The sequence below is a fragment of the Macrobrachium rosenbergii genome, chromosome 28 (genome assembly GCF_040412425.1).
Source record: "Macrobrachium rosenbergii isolate ZJJX-2024 chromosome 28, ASM4041242v1, whole genome shotgun sequence".
NCBI lineage: Eukaryota > Metazoa > Arthropoda > Malacostraca > Decapoda > Palaemonidae > Macrobrachium > Macrobrachium rosenbergii.
The window spans coordinates 21,275,264-21,290,394 of record NC_089768.1 but is presented as its reverse complement, the minus strand read 5'-3'; the positions used below and the strand labels follow the sequence as shown (position 1 = coordinate 21,290,394).

The window sequence follows — 15,131 nt, the reverse complement described above, 5'->3', positions numbered from 1 at the left end:
AAACTCGACATCCTTATAACAAGGTGAAGAGACAGAAGAGAGAAAGGATCTCTCCTATGATTTTTCCCCCAATACCATGCCAGCCACTGCCAAAGGTCCGTGGGTACTGCAGTTTTCAAATACTGTTTCCACTTTCAAATAATGAGACGCGAAGATCGACTTGCACCTCCAAAAGGTTGACTGAAGAATAGATGAGAGGGATAAATTATGTTTGAAGGTGAGAGAGGTGGCTACTGCTCTGACTCCATGAGTTTTGACTTTGATAAATGGAAAAGTGTCTTCCTGAATCTGGGAATGTGCTTCAAAGATCAGGTCTCTAATAAAGAACGATAAGGCATTCTTAGAAAGGGGGCGAGAAGGATTCTTGATAGAACACCAGAGGTTACTAGAGGGTCCTGTGATCTTCTCGGTCCTATACAGATAGTACCTCAGTGATCTAACTGGGCAAAGAACCCTCTCCTCTTCATCCGGGCCCAGAAAATCCATTAAATTCTTGATATGGAATGAGTGAGGCCAAGCCTTAGAAGGATCCTCATTCTTAGCCAATACCTCCTTAGCCTTCAGGCACTGTATGCCCCTGACGTCTGTTTGACAATTGTCCTTTGGGAAGTGTAATCAATCTTCACTACTCGCCTTTTGAAGAACGTTTAAACAGTGTTAGATTCTTGCAGTACCCTTGCAATCATTATTAGTAACTGGCATGGCACTGTAGAAGGAAGCATAGTATTCTCTAATACTATCTATTCACCTTGTAGTAAGGTGCCGAGACTGGTGAGAGCCGGAGGTTACAATTTACCTGGAGCACCCATCACTGTCAGTGAATGGGTCATGGTCTGTATTTCAGTGCAAGTGACAGTCATATCTGGTTATTTTTATTAGTACTGTACCCAGGGCAAGGTGAATTATGTATGCTTTGTCGGCCATCGGTGTGCACTTTCGTCGCAAAGCTTAATCTTATACTTTGTCAGCCATCGGAGTACTCCTTCGCTGCGAAGTGTCCCACTTAAGTAGAAGCGCTCCGGGCTTTACTGAAAGGCTGCTACAGGTTAAGCTGAGCAACAACCAGAGGCAGTTCTATACTGCAGGCTCTCTTTAACAAGGAACTACAAGCATTTATCCAATGCTGGCAACTTATCTATTTTCTCAAATCATTACATGAATTACTGGTTGGGATCAGAATTTGTCCATGATTCCCCGCCACCTGTCAATGTGGAATCAGCTAATGTAATTACTGGGTAAGTTGCATATATAAAAATATTTTTATAATAAAATGAAGTTTTATATATACTTGCCCAGTAATTATGGACGGAGCCCTCCCTCCCCGCGCACATACATAAAGCATAAACGAGCATAAACATAATGACGAATATTTGCTGAGTAGTTCCTGATACTCTCATTAGTCGGCGAGACCAGTCACCTGCACTAGACTGAAGCGCTAACCTGCGAATTTTTTAATTTAGGCTGCCGAGGCAAGAGAAACTCTAGCTAATGTAATTACTGGGTAAGTATATATAACACTTCATTTTATCATAAAAATGTCATTTTACAAAATAAAATAAAATAAATTATCAGAAAAAACATGCATAACTTGGTAAAACTAACATATTTTTATGAGTGTCTTGTAAGAGAGGCTTACAGAGGTTTGTAAATAGTCACTTTCAACTTCCCGTGGAAGGTAGGGAAAAATTTTTAGAATTTTTTCCTTACACCATGTTCATTTGCATATCTTTCTCTTTCCATTGATGTGTTTTTTTTCTTAAATTGGCCAACCTTTAAGTTGCCCGGTCTGGGGGTGTGCTTGATATATATTTAGCCCATCCATTAAGGGTTAATGAGCAGAATATTATCCAAAGCTTGGAGTAGCAATGACAGGTATGTCTTGCTTAAAGACCCAAGGGGTGGGTTTCTCTTGTTCATTCTTTGGTATACATCTTGGAGCGCTGATTGTAAAGTTAAGCTTTTGAAAATGGTTGGGTTTGTTTTATTTTGGCAAGAAATAAGTGATTAACGTTAACGTATTGAGATTTTTAATATTGTTTTTCTGTGTTTTTTATTTTTGCAGATTAGCTGAAATCCAGGCTGATGATTTTCACCTTGATAGACCTTTATTTTTTGCGTGTCGAGAAGACCGGGAAAAGTTTTGTGATAATGTTCGTGCTGGAGAAGGGCGTGTTTATAAGTGCCTCATGAAACATAAAATGGAGAGAAGGATGAGTAAAGAAGTAAGTTTGTTGCTTGGTACAAGGATGTCTAATGAAAAAATTTTTTAATTCATTGCTACTATATTAGGCTATGCAGTACAGCAACACATACATTTAACATTCATGCTATTTGCACACAGTAGACTTAACATCTAGCTGCAATCATAGTTCCAATAAAAAAAAATTGTAGCTTTTTCATACCTTTTGTTTTGCATCAGCATTTGGTGAAATATTTTGAATATTTACATCTGCATAACAGCCATTAAGAGGAAAGTAAAGGAGAGAGTAACAACAGCGTGTATGAAGTGGAAAGATTGCTACATTTTTAATAATATACCAGTTAGTAAACAGCAAAATCTTTTGATGTATATCTACAACAGACATGGGCACTGACAAAGAAACTAGAGATTTTGAAAAGGTGTGGCTCTAGAATGCTAACATTCATGGAGAGAGTGTAGTGGGAATGCTAACATTCATGGAGAGAGTTTAGTGGGAATGCTAACATTCATGGAGAGAGTGTAGTGGGAATGCTAACATTCATGGAGAGAGTGTAGTGGGAATGCTAACATTCATGGAGAGAGTGTAGTGGGAATGCTAACATTCATGGAGAGAGAGTAGTGGGAATGCTAACATTCATGGAGAAAGTGTAGTGGGAAGATAATGTTACAGCGCAAGTGGGAAAGTGACAGAGACCCAGATCTTGAAGATTGAGCTGATTTGGATGTGTGATGAGAAGATATGAGGACACTTATTTAGGAAAGCAGTGAATGTGAAAGTTGCAGGTTAAAGATTATAGGAATGGTCAGAAAGTCATGGAATAAAGGCATAAATGAAGGTCAAGACACATGGGAATTCAGGTACCGTAGTCTGATTGGGATCACCAAAATGTCATTGTAACTTTACTGTGGGAAAAGTTTGTTTGAATTTTATCCTAAATTTTTGGGTAGGGAGTACTTTTATAGGTTTACATTTGTGGATTAATTACCAAGTTTAATAAAAATTTTTGATTTTAGGTTAGAGAATTAATTTTCTTTCATAACAAACAATTAATGACTACCATATTTGTATTGTATAGTTTTCATCTCTTATTATAGATTCTTTTTGTTTTACAGTGTGTGGATCAGCTGTCACGTCGCCAGCAACTCATAGCTCAAGATTATCATGTCAGTCGTGGCTTGGTTAGAGCCTGTCGTAGTGCCATAACAGAAAACTCATGCCGCAAGGGAAGCTCTGATGACAACCATGATGTGAAACTTTCAAGAATCCTACTTTGCCTTGAAAATGCTATGAAGAATGGTGAGTAATGTTTTATCATTTCATCTTTATAATCTAAATGTAGAAATCACAGGAACATGATTTTCATGTTACATAGGTGCTGTAGAGGAGGCACTAGGGAAATAAGAGCAAGAAATGTGGGTTTTTTATAACTAAATTCATTTAACTACAAAACCTTTAATGATCAAATAGCCTTATATAGTGGGAAGGGACTTGGTCACACCAACTGTAAAGGTATTGCAAGAAGAGTCCCACTGCTCTTTCTCAGCTCTCACTGCACTGGCCTGTATGAGAATGCATCATGCCTTCAAGTTAACTCCATGTTTGTTCTTACAAACCCATTAATCATAAAATTGCCCGTATTGCAATTTAGTATGGAAGATGATGCAGAAGAGCTATGGAAGATGAGAATAGACTGAGGTGCAAGAAATCAAGTACCTTACAGTGATGGGCAGTGGAGCACTAATGGATCAGTCAAAATTATTGGAACTTCTGTAAGTAATGGATTTGCTGTGGAAGACAGCAAATCAAGAAGTGCACTCACCAAGCACATTAGGTGTAAAAGCAGATATTACAGGATAACATGTCATCATGTCAGCAAGAATCCCGGGAATGAGATAATGAAGTGGATGATGATGACTGCCCTGGATCCCTCCCAGTCAGTAAAACATGACCTGCTGTGACAACTGGTCCCAAAGAGTAAACAGAAAGAGAATTTGTGTAATATCATGCAGATAAAATGTTGCAAATATGTTCTGACAACTCATGGTGCCTGCTCTAAGGATGGTCTGACAACTCAAGGTGCCTGCTCTAAGGATGGGAGAGAATTTCACTGTGAAGGTGAAAGCTACAGAAGAGGGGAGTAAAAAGCTCATATGCATTGATTTGGAGTTATGAGACATCATCTAGTGAAATATATATATAAGCCCACCAGGTAACCTGCTGAATTTGGTACAAGATATAAGATGGTAAAATCTTTGAAAACACTAAGAATTTGCCAAATAATGTGCTTGTTTCAGTACGAGATAGAATTCTTTGAAACAGAAAGGTTTTACCAACTTGTGTGGAGGAGCAAACGAGAAGGACAGCGTGATTCAATCCCACTGAGATACATCCTGATGACCTTAACTGGGTGGAAAAGGCTGTCATCAGCAGAGGAGGAAGGCAAGGCAAGAATGGCAAAAGGTCCCTAGAATGAGTCACATGTACTGGAAGGTGAGCAACTATTTCTTTACCATCATCCCCACTGGCTGACCAACTGCTACAACTTTTCCTTACTTCAGTATCTACCTAAATTTTAGGAATGAGTCTGTTAGGCCAGCTCTGTTTATGTCTAGAAATGAGATTAGGTGTTTGGTTAATTATTTAATCATATGATGATATAATGATATGCATTACCATCTTTATCCATTTCTGATAGTGCAGAATGCAATATAGCTGTAGCATCTCAGCCCAGGTAACAACCATACAGAAGTTAATTGATCTGTATGTTGTAAGCTGGCATTAAACTTTCAAAGACATTTTTGAGCATGATAACTACCTTCAGATTTTATTGTGAAAGTCATCTTCTTGTTTATTTCATCTGAATCTACTTTCTGAGGCAGCAAGAGTAACAGTGAGTGAGTAATGGGCAGTAAATTAAGTATGAAAATTATTGAAAATTTGAATGTTGTGTATTTTTCATTGTTTTGAAAATATAAGAAAAGAATGTGAACCAAATTCCTCCCTAATATATGTTTTTTATGTCACTGAGTATATCACATGTAGCCAAACCTTATACTTTATTCCATCATTAACAGGAAAAAATATTGAAAACAATTGCAAAGAAGAAATGTTGTCCCATAGGCGAATGCTAATGGAGGATTACAAGCTTTCACCAAATCTTATGGTGCAGTGTAAAAATGAAATTGAGACCTTCTGTGGAGGTGGAGTAGAAACTGGTGGCCGCACTTTACACTGCCTCATGAAACAGATTCGCAATCACAACCACCGCAAGCAAATATCTGACTCTTGCAGACGAGAGGTAAGGAGGATTGATTAATGAATCAACTGGGTTTAGTTTTTATCTGGTTTTTGACATTGCATTAATCACAACTGTCTGTTTATTTCTGTCAGTAATTTTAATGTAAAGGCTACTGATGGAAAGAGGTTATGGGCAAAACAGAGTATTTGAAGTTATGCCAAGAATTTTCGTTATTCAGAAACACTTTGGTAATTGTTTGAAGCACTGATAATTCAAGCTTACAGAATTGATTACCTTTTCTTTATGAATTATGGTGTATATAGTATACTTGATTGTTGCTAAAATTGTTACCACTCTGTAGACGGTGCTACTTGCAATGTGCTTGGTATAGGCACTACAAACTGCACTAGATTTTCACCTCTCATTTAAGAATAAGTCCTTTTGTATCACTTTCACATGTCTAGTACAGTATGGTGATCTGGTGGAACTATTTATTACTAAAGTAATACTAAACAGGGCTTTTTTTCTGGTTATTGATTTAGAAATAATGACATATTTACTATGGAATTTAGTATTGTATAACTTAAAGGAACTATAGAGTTAGAATAGAATTTCATTATGGGCCTGCTTATGGTTTAGTTTTATTAGAAAAATTGGTTTAACATACTAACTTTATTGCTGGGCTATTGTCAGGATCTCTGTTTTTATGTATTCATGATTTTTTTTACACAAATGAATGTGGTAGATATTCTTTTTAATTTGCTTCATTATTTTACATAGATGAGTACTTTGATGAAGGAAGCTGATGTTGGGGAAGATTGGAGAGCTGATCCTGTTCTTTATGAAGCGTGTCTTCCCATGGTGGAATCATCCTGTAAGGATATCAGAGGTGGTAATGCAAGGTAAGAATTAATTTTTTCTTAAAACCTTTAACAGCTTATTTTATGGACAAATGACTCTTAAAGGAATAATTAAGGAAAAGAGATTTAATGAATGGTTTACTGTCACAGTCTTTCATAAAACCATGAATTAAGCACAGAATAACTACTGTGTTTAGAACTTGAAAAGATAAGTTATTAGACTTTATGAGTTTGCTTTCCTTTACACCTGATTTATCTGTAACCTTTATTTGATTTACAGAGTATTGCGGTGCTTAATGCGCCATCTGAATTCCCCTGAAATGCCTTCTGCATGTGAAGCAGCCTTACTAGAAATACAGTATTTTGTGTCCCGAGACTGGAATCTGGACCCACAGTTACACAATGCATGTGTTGATGAAGCTGTAAAATTATGTAATGCAAAAAAAGACTGGGCAGACACAACATCAAATGTAGAGAGAGGAGTTCATGTGCTTCCTTGCCTTTTTCGTTATGTATACCATCCAAATAAAGATTTAAGAGTAAGTGATTTGGAATTTTTTTTTTATTTTTCATTGACTGAAGAGTAAAAAGTCCATTTTCATATTGCCAGTGATATTTGGTATGCCTCGTGCAAATAAAAATTGGAAATCACCTTTTAAAAATATATGTACACTTATATATGTTTTTTAAACAAACAAAGATTAATCACGTCTTATTTATTTTTTATAGCTGTCCACTAATTGCATACATGAAGTGCAGCGTGTAATGCATGAAAGAGCAGCCTATGTTGATCTGCTTCCAGAAATAGAGATGGTTTGTATGGAACATCTTGCTCAACTTTGCTCAACTCACACTGGTCCTGGTGAAGAAATTGCCTGTTTACAGGATAATCTTGAAAAGTAAGTAACTATGTAAAGATGGGGCCCTCTTTATTTATTTGCAGGTCTGTCAAGTATACTTTATTTCTGTACTTTTATGCTTAAATGTTTTACGTAAATCCATTGAAATTATTGTGTAATAAACTTTGGGCCTGTTGTTCATAAGTGTTCTAAAAATAGCAAATCTCTATATATTTTTTTTATCCCAACAAGTCCAAACAATGGTGGATGAACTGAGTGCTCAGTAGCTTCTTTAGGTAAAATTGTAGCAAACATGAATGAGAAATCTCTCCCTTGCTGTGGAAAGTTCCTCATCTCACCTGTTGAATGCTGGAGTGATGGATGATACTTTAGTGCCATAGCCATTCAGATCTCTTCACCTTTACATCTCATAATTGTTCTGTTTCTATGCTTTGCCTTTTAGACTTCTGATATGGAAACTTTGCTGTAGTTCTTGAGGTTTTTAACTCCTTGATTAAATTCTCTTAGGGTTCCGTAGAGCGCTCTTCTCCTTTTTTCTTTTTCTGTTCTTTGTTTTGGGGAACGTCATGGACCTGGATGAATCACTTAATATGACTGATAGGTTTATATAAAAAAGCTAGTTACAGTAAAAAATTTTAGTAAAATATTTTGCAACAAGTGAAGAGTGTAGCGTACCCCTTTTATTTCTACATAGTTTCTCTTGGCCTGGTAAATTTATAAATATGTTATTAAATATGGTTATTACTGTTTATGTACTCTCTACTGGCCAATGTAAGTAACATCAGCCTTGCAACTCATGAGAAGGAAGGTTATAGTGTAAATTTATATAAATACAGTCTCTGCACAGGCAAATATATGAAATGCATTTATTTAATGTTTACTCTCTTCAGTTTCTGTGTGAAGTTATTTGACTCTGTAATCCTCATTTATATTTTTGTCTTTGTCAAATAGAGTTTCTAGTTTTTCATAATGAGAATTATTCCTATGACAGAGCTGTTGGGCAGCAAGTTCTGTGTGTGCTATTTTAATGGGTTCTGTAAATTTCCAGATTAAACCAAGAATGTAAGGAAGTGATTGGAAACTACACAGCTGCAGAAGCTAAAGATACTGGGCTTAATGCACAACTAACTCTTCAGTGTGCCTCTGTTATTCCTCAGGTATGAAATAGGTACTTCTGAATTTTTGTGGCAGATGTTCTGTGGTTCTGTCTACTGTTGCCAAAACATTTTTGATATTGAAATTAAATTTACTGACTGGTAGCTGAATTACTTGGGACTACATAAATATAGATGTCTGACACTTGGTTGCCATGTAAGAGTTCTATAATTGATTTTCGCCAGCTCGTAGTTAGCAATATTTAGGTTGCCATGTAAGAGTTCTATAATTGATTCTTGCCAGCTTGTAGTTACCACTGAAATATTGTTGGTGGTTTTTTCACTGGTAGATGATCATTTGTATATTGTAATAATTTTTATTAATTTGGATGGTTGATATTTTAAAACTTTAGTACTGTTGAGGTTTTGATGTGTTTGATAGCATTTTATTGGGCTTGAATGACATGTCTCATGAATTAATGAAAGTATTTACATTATTATTCATATTTTTATATTGCTTATTGTACCCTGTTTAAACTTAAACTTTACATCAGTGAGTTTATCAGTCTTTTATGGCATTTACTAGAAAGGCAAGTATTGTACATCATTGTAGCACTAAGTATAGCCCAATAAATGCATAGAGTAATACACATAACTGTAGCAAATGAAATGTCCTAGCTAGAGGTAGTTGCCATGTTAAACAAATTGTGGCTGATTTTACTTGAGATTATGATGCACAGATACTCAGGAGTGTTCGCTTATTAATTTTTTTATAAGTTTGAGGGTAAAAGGAAAGGATTACACATAGGTTTGGTATTGATGCAATAAAAAGGAAATACCACGGAAAAAGTCTGAAAAGTATTAGGGAAAGTAGAGTGAAGTACTGTACAAAGTTTTTACAATAAAATAAGTTTTTATGTAAGCCATTAATCACAAATAGCTAAAATTCTACGTGAAACGGACCCAGCCACACCTGTATGAAGAGTTACAAGAAGAAAAGTCCCTCTATGCATGCCAAGCTCATGGTCCACAGTCTGCCAGCGTATGCATCTTGTTCCTGTGTGGCAACCCCAGTTTCAAAGAGTGAGGGGAAGGGAGAATGGCACTGAATATTATAAGTAGTGGACTTGTATAGAAACTATGTTTTCTTGTAAAAACATCATTTATTGTATGAAACCCTTACATCATAATTAGCAAATAGCCATCTTAATAGCTTTCTTTTATAGAAAACTAAAAATGTACTGTACACATATGAATTACTTCAGAATACCCTGTATGTGAACTTGAAAAAGGAATACAAAAAATCAGTGAAACTGCATGTTATTTTAGAAAGAACTTGATGTAGGTCATGGGAACCACAGCGTACATCAGATACTTTCAGGGCTGTACAGAAGAATGAGACGCATTTCTTCTTTTGTAAAACAAACGAGTTCATGCCTAGGAAAAAATAAATTTCTTTAAATATTTTTGTTTTGTCAGTTGCAGCCTTGCAAAGAATCCCATCCACAATTCCCAAATGCTGTGGAATACTTAATCTCATATAACATAAAATTACACTATAAAAAGTGCTTTAATCATTGAAGTGTTAATCCATTAACTGTAAGTATTTCTGTCTTTTTTTACCTGCGTAAGTTTTTCTCAATTCTTGAAGAGTAACTTTTTCCACTTTGTTGTCATAAGTTTTTAAAACATTTAAATGAGTCACTGATATGTCTAAGAAGATTGAAGTACCTAAAACTCTTGGTTTTGAACTTGAAGCTTTAGGTTTTATAAAATCCTTGGTATTGGTTTTGTGGTTTTTGACATCTTGCTGTTTTGTTACATAAGCTTGCCAAATAGCACAACATTCCTTCCTTTTTAGCATTTATTTATCATAGTAGTATTAAAATTTTTTCTTTTTAGATATGTAAGTCCGAGTCTCAGCAACCTGTTGGCAGTGAAGATGGAGGTCTCTTAGATTGCTTGATTCGTCATAAGAATGTCGAAGTCATGGGGCCATACCCAAAGTGCAAAGCTGTAATAGAGCATTTTCAAGTAAGTTATGTGGCTGAAAAATTTTACACTTAGGTACCTAATCATTATGTCAATTTAATCCTTCTTGAGGTACTGTAAAATCCTGTTAACTGATTGCCACAGTGACTTAGTAGGTATTGGGTAACTGAAAACTCGACAGAGAGATGAAAGTTTCTTGGAGTGCTTAATTCATCACTAGAATGTTGATTTCATTCGAATATACCCAAAGTGCTAAGTTGTAATAAAACATTTCCAAGGAAGGTATGTGAATGAAATATGTGACTAGGTAATTTTGATCATATTGTTTATCATGGTAACAATTTTGTTAGATTTTAGTCAGAATTGGGTTACAGTAGTCTGTTATCTGAGTCCTTTTGTTCTTTGGGATGGATAACTTTGAATTCTAGGTAATCATGAATAGTGTAATAGCCTATCAAGAGAAGTGATATACTGTATGTACTTTTTTTTTCATGTATTTGCTATTATTATAACCAAGTTCTGTCTTCAACAGCATAGATCATACAAATCTATATATCTAGAAATCAGCACTGTCGGGGGAAGGCATCACTAGCATCAAAAGGGGTGGGGGCCGGGAAGGGTTTCCCTGAAACTGGGCTGGTTCTGCCCAGGAAACGGGGCTGGTTCTGCCCGTAGACTTAGTAACTTAAGAATTTACTCTATCTGGGAAAGAATGCTGTGGGGGTAAGACATTAATGGCACCAAAGCGGATGGGAGTTGGGAAGGCGAGAGAGAGAGAGAGAGAGAGAGAGAGAGAGAGAGAGAGAGAGAGAGAGAGAGTGTGTGTGTGTGTGTGTGTGTGTGTGTGTGTGTGTGTGTGTGTGTGTGTGTGTGTGTGTGTGTGTGTGTTAGGTAGAAGAAAGAGGGAAAAGTGAGAGAAAGTTTATTGGTTATCATTCAGAGTTGTTCGGGGCAGCGCCGGGTTAGTCATCTAGTTTGTAAATAATATATAATGAGACTGAGACTGAGTGTACAATTCTGCTCGGTATAGCCTATATGCGGAATTTCATAACTACCTCAGCTTAGTCTACCTTGGGCTTGTGTAGCCTACATTCCTTCAAGTGACTGTTCAGTGTAGACTTGTCATTTGAGTATATTTTCTAAAGTTCCAACAACAAGGGAAGTAATGTACAACAAACAACAATACACCCATAAATTGTTCCCTACTGTAGGAAACAGTGTGTATCCAAAAATTTTTTGTGTGTGTAACGATCATAAAAACTAAATTTAGATGTGCCCATATCTTGCCTATGGTCAGCCTCTTTCACCACTGGTCCCATATGAGTAGGGGCTATCTTGATTTGAGCATCACTTTGATTAATAATAATGATATTATGGAAGGAGTCCCCTTCGGGGTAATGTTTTTGAAAACTATTGCCGTTTCAGCTGCATTTAGTTTATGCACCCATCTCTGTTTATTCTTATATTCTCTAGCAGGTAAATGGTATAATAAGTTCGCAAAGGACACGGAAAGATACTGCTGTCGTTGTTTATTTATTACCTCTAACATTTCATCGTGCTCACTGGCAGTCACCTCCAGAGTAAGGAATGAATGAAATATAAAGGGCTACTCCTATATATAGATGGGGAGCAGGCTTAAGGTTGGCAGAAGTAAGGGTGGGTCAAATTTTTATTGATCTCTTGCAATTGCAGATGTTCTTGCTGTAAGGCTCATTCATATTCTAAGATGTGGAACTCCTTCCTTGTTGATTGGGGATGGAGTACTTCATTGGTTTAATGACATGTCCAATTGAGGGGAGTTGTTTGTCTTCTTTTTCTTTCTCCCTTTCTTTCATTAGCATTTGGTGCCAGTTGGTGGTTTATCTCTTTCTCTCTCTCTCTCTCTCTCTCTCTGCATTTGGCTTCAGCCAGTTATTTCTGTTCCTTCTTGTTTTTATTTTATTTTTTTATTTCAGGAATGGTGGTCTGTTCAGGTGGTGGTATGAATGTACCTTGTCTTCCTCTCTTTAAGAATGTACAGCCATTGATGGTCTCATGATGTCTATAATTTTCTTTGCTTTAACCAGTTCTTCCCTCCAACTGGGCATTCTGTTCATTGGAATCTTGCCTCAAAAACTATGGCTTTTTGGCTTGGTGCATAGAATTGTGCTCATATTGAATATAGTAATAGTAGAAAATTACTAGTCACAGAAAAAAATTTAGAGCAAGTATAGATTTTTTGGTACAAATCCATACCCTTGTTGTTTGGATATTAACTCCAGGTGTTTTTTTATGAAAATACCCTGGAGTTATTGTACTAGATTTCTGTATTAAGGGTATTTGTGGTGATTAAATATCCACTATAATTGTTTTAATGGCTTGATTATATTTTATCTATTTTATGGAATATTATTACATATTTTGAAATTTAAAAAAGTAATGAAAATGCTGTACTTCAGTTAAGGGAGCACTGTATAATTTTGTATTAGAACTGAGCATAAGATAACATTTGTTTTTCAGCTGCTGGCACTGAAAGACTACACATTCTCCCCACGATTCAAAGAAGCCTGCAGCCCTGATGTTGCTAAGTTCTGCAATAAACCCAAACCAAAGAATAAGTAAGTTGCTTGTACTATCTTGTATCATTTGTGTCTGTAGAGTATTTTATTTATGTCTTGTAGTATATAATGTTCATTTGATTTCAGTCATCTATATCATCTATGATATCATGCTTATCCATCCTTGCATTGAAAAAATGGCTGAAATGTTTGTATTTATCAAGTAGGTTGGGGATGTTTGCTGTATGTATAGTATGGAACAGTATCTTTTTGAGTGTGAAGTTAATTTTAGATTAAGCATGCCTCGTGCTGGCATGGTTTGTTGCTCTAGGGCAGCCTGTAAAAATTGGTGAAGAATGTTCTTTACTGTTACTTTTTTATGAAAATTTGGCTGAGGAATGTTGGATATGTGTAACCTGTTATTCAGGGACTTTCAGTTCATGTTTCTAGAAAGCAGTGAGTTCCTTTTTTAACAGATGAATGAGAGTTTCTTCACGAGTATCAAGACAATTATGGCTTAAATACAAATCCTGATGTCCCTTGATTCAGAACTGAATCAGCAGACCTAGTACCAGTGCAGCTTAGTGTTCACTATCCTTTTTTGCAAGCAAATATATGAATTTTTTCTTTCTGTTAATACTTATTACTATATTGTACAGTATTAGTATGATAGATATATCAGTCAGTGTATGTTTTATTAGTGATAATAGAAGCTACATAAATGCAACTTAGAATTGAATATAGGCATCTATAAAAAGGAAAAACAAAAGTGAATGCTATGAAAATCTCCTTCAACTTTCCCCTCCCAGCTAGCTCCCATCCTCCTAAAAACAGCTGGATAGCAGCTGGACCCTTCATGCCCTGCCATGAGAAAGTCTGCAACAGAGAATTGATAGAGTAATTGAAATAGATGTTGAAAAGAAAAAGATATGTTCTTAAGAATAAGAAAAATAGGTACAGGAAAGACCATGTCACTCAGTGTTGTATGCATGAAGTAAGAGAATTAAATTAATTAAAAATTTTTGAAAATATAAAAAATCTATCTATCTGTTCACCATTTCCTTCCCATTGACATCCATCCACTACAAATAATACTTGGCAAGAATTCAGTAGATAGAAAATCTGAATGAAGGAAAGAAAGAGTAGTAAAAGTGGATAATGAAGAACAAATGAAGAGAAAGACAGGGTTTGTTTATTTTTCAGAATGTTTGGAGAGATCCTCATTTATGTAAGAATGAAATGAAAACATTAAAAATTACATTCAATCACTCTCCGTTTTATATCATCTCTGAATTAATTTCTCTTTTCATTTGTAAACAATTAAAAGTGAGTGTGTGTGTGTATTGATTGAGATTGATTTTGAGGGAAAAATTACCTCATGATAACATCAACACTTGCTTTGATTAGTCCAAATTAGAAAGCACAGTAGAAAGACAGGAAGCAAAGAGGAAATAAAATATATGTTAAAGTAAGAAGATTGGATGACTGAATAAGAGACAAGTAATATTGACCTTTACAGAACAAGCGAAAAGAAAGACAGACTAATTATAGTTTAAGGAATTTGGGAAGGTTTTTATAGAAATATGACTCTCTCTAGATTTTCTTCTTCCTTCATCTCATCTTTTCCCTAATTTTCTTAGTGGGAGAATACTGCGTCCTGACAAGTTCAGTGTTAGAGCATTTATAATCAGATAAAATTCAATCAGTAATTTTTATTTTTTTTTGCCATATATCTTATTGGGTAAAATTATCAAATCATCTGTGGGGCTGAACTAGAACTGTCACCAATTATATCTTTAGATACATGTCATACAAGGAAACAGGAGCACTAAGCAGCACAAAAGAAGAAACACACAAATATTGCAGGTAAGATTTAAGATTGAAAAGAGGTGAAAGCGTGAGTTAGGACAACCACACATTAGGGCCTAAAGTGAAATACTGAACTTCGAATGTGTGAAATACAGGTTTTTACCCCTGGAAAATCTCAGCGTATAGTTATTTTAAATGTATACTATTACTTGATACTTCACTCTTGAAGAGAATAACAGTACAGTACATACATTGAACCAAATAGTTAATGTCCATACTGTACAAGACACTGCCCTGACACTCTGTCATTTGATGATCAAGGAGAAAATGCAGGGGACTTGTTGAGTACCATTAAAACACAATGATAAAAAAATCCTGTCGAGTTCCACTATACAATGAATTGGGAAAAAGGCAGAATTATGTTTTAAAGGAAGATAGTAAATGAAAACAACAGGTGAGGTACGGAGTCTTGATAAGGACTTATCACTTGGGAGGTGGATATTCCCTTGAAATGGAAATTCTCCCCTCATTATTATTAAG

At 35.7% G+C, this 15,131-nt stretch overlaps 2 protein-coding genes across 2 annotated transcripts in view; one reads left to right on the top strand and one right to left on the bottom strand.

Moving 5' to 3' along the window:
• Nucleotides 1–15,131, bottom strand: part of LOC136854117 (armadillo repeat-containing protein 8-like) — a 294,260-nt gene that overhangs the window by 127,742 nt on the left and 151,387 nt on the right. The window lies entirely within an intron of this gene.
• Nucleotides 1–15,131, top strand: part of Glg1 (golgi glycoprotein 1) — a 35,992-nt gene that overhangs the window by 12,288 nt on the left and 8,573 nt on the right. The window contains exons 5-13 of the mRNA XM_067130298.1: nucleotides 2,063–2,222; nucleotides 3,314–3,497; nucleotides 5,276–5,499; nucleotides 6,220–6,341; nucleotides 6,580–6,838; nucleotides 7,029–7,198; nucleotides 8,208–8,316; nucleotides 10,156–10,287; nucleotides 12,745–12,842. Of these exons, the coding sequence (XP_066986399.1) occupies nucleotides 2,063–2,222; nucleotides 3,314–3,497; nucleotides 5,276–5,499; nucleotides 6,220–6,341; nucleotides 6,580–6,838; nucleotides 7,029–7,198; nucleotides 8,208–8,316; nucleotides 10,156–10,287; nucleotides 12,745–12,842 (1,458 nt within the window). The remainder of the gene's footprint in view (nucleotides 1–2,062; nucleotides 2,223–3,313; nucleotides 3,498–5,275; nucleotides 5,500–6,219; nucleotides 6,342–6,579; nucleotides 6,839–7,028; nucleotides 7,199–8,207; nucleotides 8,317–10,155; nucleotides 10,288–12,744; nucleotides 12,843–15,131) is intronic.